At 49.9% G+C, this 4,496-nt stretch overlaps 1 protein-coding gene across 1 annotated transcript; it reads left to right on the plus strand.

The window, feature by feature from the left end:
* Positions 1 to 1,594: 1,594 nt before the first annotated feature.
* Positions 1,595 to 3,497, plus strand: LOC119276227 (dnaJ homolog subfamily B member 7-like). The gene is made up of 5 exons (XM_037557248.1): positions 1,595 to 1,885; positions 2,005 to 2,101; positions 2,204 to 2,283; positions 2,387 to 2,443; positions 2,862 to 3,497. Exons 1-5 carry the CDS (start codon positions 1,778 to 1,780, stop codon positions 3,093 to 3,095), a joined length of 576 nt encoding a protein of 191 aa, XP_037413145.1. The 5' UTR covers positions 1,595 to 1,777; the 3' UTR covers positions 3,096 to 3,497.
* Positions 3,498 to 4,496: the final 999 nt, after the last annotated feature.

Here is a 4,496-nt window from a genome sequence, read left to right on the forward strand (position 1 = left end):
CCAACTCAAAAAAACCTAGAGACACAATGCGCCCGCGGGTCCCACCGGATCAAAATCACGCCGGACATAGGCTGGTATGTCGATGTGGGGCCACCGCCACCTGCAACCACAGAAACTCGAGGCAACAGAAAATATCTTGGCCCCGCCTCCATGCGAGGAACTAGGAAGCATGAGGTGGCTATGGTCGGCCGCTCAAGAACCTTCACGACGCGAGATATTCTCCCGCGCCGGGCAGGGCGCCCAAGCCCAAAATTAACAAGTAGTGATCTAAAATTAACGAGTTGTAATAACTCGGTGGAGATAGCTAATTATCTCGTATATGTTTATCTCCGAAGTGAAATATTGTGTTTTTTTAGCACTCGCCATACGCCGTAGAACAATCTTTCTACGATAAATTTTCATATATCAAAGAAAAGCATATCAGATATATACAAGTCAAAAAGAAAAGAAAGGAAACAAAAGAAGCAAAAGAAAAGGAGCCGGAGCTCAGCTTTGAGCCAATTCATGTTTTAGGCAACATAATCATCAAAGATATAAACCAACTAGACTTGAAGGTGACTTCCGATCCAGCAGTGCAGAATTGGGCTGTACTCCCTCCGTCGTAAAATAAGTGTCTCAACTTTGTATTAACTTTAGTGCTAAATTGTACTTAGGTTGAGACACTTATTTTGGGACGAAGGAAGTACTTTTCAAACATTTTATGGCTCATGATCTATAGGTCTTTCTTGAACAAAATTTTCTAGAAAAGCACACTTGGTCTGATGTTAGGAAAAACAAATTATTCCTTTGCATCCAAATGCTCCAGCTGCCCAATACCAAGATATCCATTGCAAGTTCAGAGGGGAGTGTGGAGAAAGTCAACACAATGTCATACTCCCTTCGTTTTTAAATATAAGTGTTTTTTAGAGATTTTAATATAAATTAATACATACAAATGTATATAGATATATTTTAGAATGCAGATTTACTCATTTTGCTCCGTATGTAGGCTATATTAAAATCTCAAGACATATATTTAGAAACGGGAGAGTAGATAACTGAGATGATTGAATCCCAACAACACAGAGCAAAACCACGGTCCCAAACAAGATCAAAGGCTGTCTCTTCCCATGCATCAATACACATCACACAAATGTAGAAAGGGAGACGGAAGAATTTCGTCTGAAGCAGTATTCTGATATTTAGCCTGTCACGAAGAAGTAACCATAAGGAAATATCGTGTTGCTGTCAGAGCAGTCGTGTTTGCACGAAACATTGAGCTGCGCAGCTCAGAAGAAAGTTCCAGGGACGCACATGCACACGCGGGTCCCACCAAGATCAAAATCAGGCCGGACATAGGCCGGTATGTCGATGTGGGGCCACCGCCACCGGCAGCCACAGAAAGTGGAGGCAGCAGAAAATATCTTGGCTCCGTCCGCATGAGGTGGCGACGGTCGGCCGCTCCAGAACCTTCAGGACGCAAGATATTTTCCCGCGCTGGGCGGGGCGCCCAAGCCCAACCTGGCTTCAAACTTCGCAATGCTTCGCCTATCATCTTCTCCTTTCCTCTCCTACCACCTCCCGCGCGCGCCACGGCCGCGGCCACCAGATATTTTCCTTTTCCCGCACCCAGCCCAGCGCCTTTATATACGCCGCGCGCCCGCCCCTCCTTTCCGACGCCTCGCTGTCTCTCCCCGTCTCAGGTCACCATCGAAGCACCAGTAGCAGGAACTCCCTAACGCCCCAGCGTGAGATCGCGAGATTGTAATAGCTTGATCGAGGCAGTGAAGACGAGAGGATGCAGCCGCCATCGCAGTACCACCAGTCCTCCTACTACGCCGTGCTCGGCGTCCACCCAGGCGCGTCCGCCGCCGAGATACGGGCCGCTTACCACCGCCTCGCCATGGTGAGTAGAGTAGCAGTCTCTTTAACGGGTGCTTCGGTCGTGTCTCCTCTGAATTCTTCCGGTTTGAGCGGGAGAAGCAGAGTTTGACGTTTATCTTCTGATGATCCGTAATGGCGCAGAGGTGGCACCCGGATAAGATTGCCAATGGCCGTGTGGATCCGGCGATCGCGGAGGAAGCCAAGGGAAAGTTCCAGAAGATACACGAGGCATACCAGGGTACTTGCCGTGCCGCCCGATTCTCTTATTATTTCTATACATGTTCCATATAGGTGTGCATTGGGTGCTTTTGTTAACGTTTGAAATGTCGGTCTCGTGCAGTGTTGTCGGATCAGAAGCGGAGGGAGCTCTATGACGCCGGGATGTACGACCCCCTCGACGACAGCCAACAAGAGGTCGAGGTAATTAATTCATGAGTTTGCTTCTCCTAATGAGCTACGACTGCTCGTATCGTATTCACCATGGCCGTTAATTAACTCGGAGTTTCCGGTGTTGCATTGTCAGGGCTTCCATGATTTCCTTCAGGAGATGCTCTCGCTCATGGCCACCGTTGGTAGAGAGGTACGTATTACTAACTAGTAACTAATGTTCATCATGCATGCCACACTTTGGTTCGCTCCTTGTAGTGTGGAGATTTTAGAGTTTGAACCCCGACTCGGCTACTTTCTTTCAGTTTGGCATGTCTGAACTGTAAATCGGTTCTCTTATGTCCTTTTGACTGAAGATAAACTTGAGGGGAAATGATGTCACTATGGTAACAAAAAATACGTCAGGATTCTAGAACAATCATGACAATCGTGAAGAATCTACAACTAACCGTGATATTTTTGTAAGAAGATTGGGTTGCATGGCACCGCCAGCATATTTCTTGTTCCCACAGTTTGGTAAATCCATGTAGATCAAAACCGAATGTCCTGGGAAACTGGTTCTGCTGCATGCCTGAAACCATCACTGACAACCCCCGCTTGACTTGGTGCAGGAGCCCGTGTATTCCCTGGGGGAACTCCAATCCATGCTCGACGGGATGATGCAAGATTTCAGCTCCCCCCAACCGCCACCACCAAGCAGCTTCTTCACCAGCACCGGTTCGTCGACGCGGTTCAGCGCACCCAGCGGCGGAGCGCAGCAGCAGCGTCGACCCCCCTCCCGGGTACGGCCTCAGGGGTTCGGCAGCTCGGCATGCTTCAGCCAGACGGCTTTCTCGGGCTGCTAAGCACCCGCGCGATCTGCACCGCAGTTCATGCGTCCGTGGGTGTACGATCCTGGTTACAAGGATCACCGGCGTGAAGACACTGAATTGCAGAGACTGGGAGAGCCATTCACAGGAACCGTCGAGCGCTGTAGCGATGCACACAGCAGGAGCCGGTACTGTACATCAACCCACTGGATGAGCGGAATAAAGAAGACGGTAGATATTTCCAGTTGACAGCAACTCGAAAGGATCTCCATTGTTAGTTTTTCTTGGATAGATTGTAGGTGTACATAGATGAGAATCAGAAGTGAAGACGTGATGTTTTGCACTGTGGTGTATTTACTTCAAAAGCAACCACGATGACACGTCTTGGAGTTGTCACAAACAAAAAATCAGTAAAGAGTACGTGTAACGTGTTTTTCATCTAGAAGCTGCTTGTCCCCCCACTTGTTATCTGGTTCTGTCAAGTGTCAACCCGAATGATGCGTGAACGTAACCAACGGTGGCAACTTACAACGAGGACCGAATAGGTTATTACCTTTTCCGTGAAAAAGAAATTGCACTAATAGGTGGTTCGGTTGGGTGCCTAGCTTTGCAGAAACAGAGCGTGTATCACACATAAACCCTAGAAATTAGCAGCAGTTGCACCAGCATACCAATACCTGTTTAGGATATGCACCAGTAACCAAGACTTGGTTATCCAGTTCATATATAAGGCGGTGTTGGATTCACGGCCTACTAACTATAGTTGAGATCTGCCTGTTAGCAATCGACACAAATGCTGCCCCTCCGGATGATGATAAGCCTGGTATCCATCTCTTTGCTTGTTGTGTCCCCTGCAATGGGCATACCAACGGACGACAAGTGCAAGTGCCTCATGTGCGTCTGCGACCTGGATCCGCACCCGCTGCCGCCGGCAATGCCGTCGCACCACCCAGCACCTCCTGAGCACGAATACAAATACCCGCCACCGTCGGATCCGGAGCCAGAGCCAGAGCCACGGCCAGAGCCAAAGCCTGAGCCTGAGCCTGAGCCTGAGCCAAAGCCGGAGCCGGAGCCGGAGCCAACGGCACAGTACTACCCGCCTCCTCCGGTGCCTCTGCCGACGCCAGTGTACTACTACCCACCGCCGTCGGAGCCGGAACCAACGCCCGTGTACTACCTTCCACCGCCGGCTGAGCCGTACGAGTACCCGTACGTGCAGCCAGCGCCGGTGTTTGGCATAGTGGGGACGCCGGGGCAGATGTACCCGCGTGATAGCATGTTCAACCCGTCCAGCGCCCACCGGAAGCTCTGTCGTGGGATATCCTCCGTAATTCTCGCCTCCTCGATCGTGGCAGCACGGCTACTGTCACTGCTCATATAAATGTACCTAGAATACATTCAGTCAACAGACTGAACCTGATCAGCAACCAATTGGCA

The sequence above is a fragment of the Triticum dicoccoides genome, chromosome 3B (genome assembly GCF_002162155.2).
Source record: "Triticum dicoccoides isolate Atlit2015 ecotype Zavitan chromosome 3B, WEW_v2.0, whole genome shotgun sequence".
Classification (NCBI taxonomy): domain Eukaryota; kingdom Viridiplantae; phylum Streptophyta; class Magnoliopsida; order Poales; family Poaceae; genus Triticum; species Triticum dicoccoides.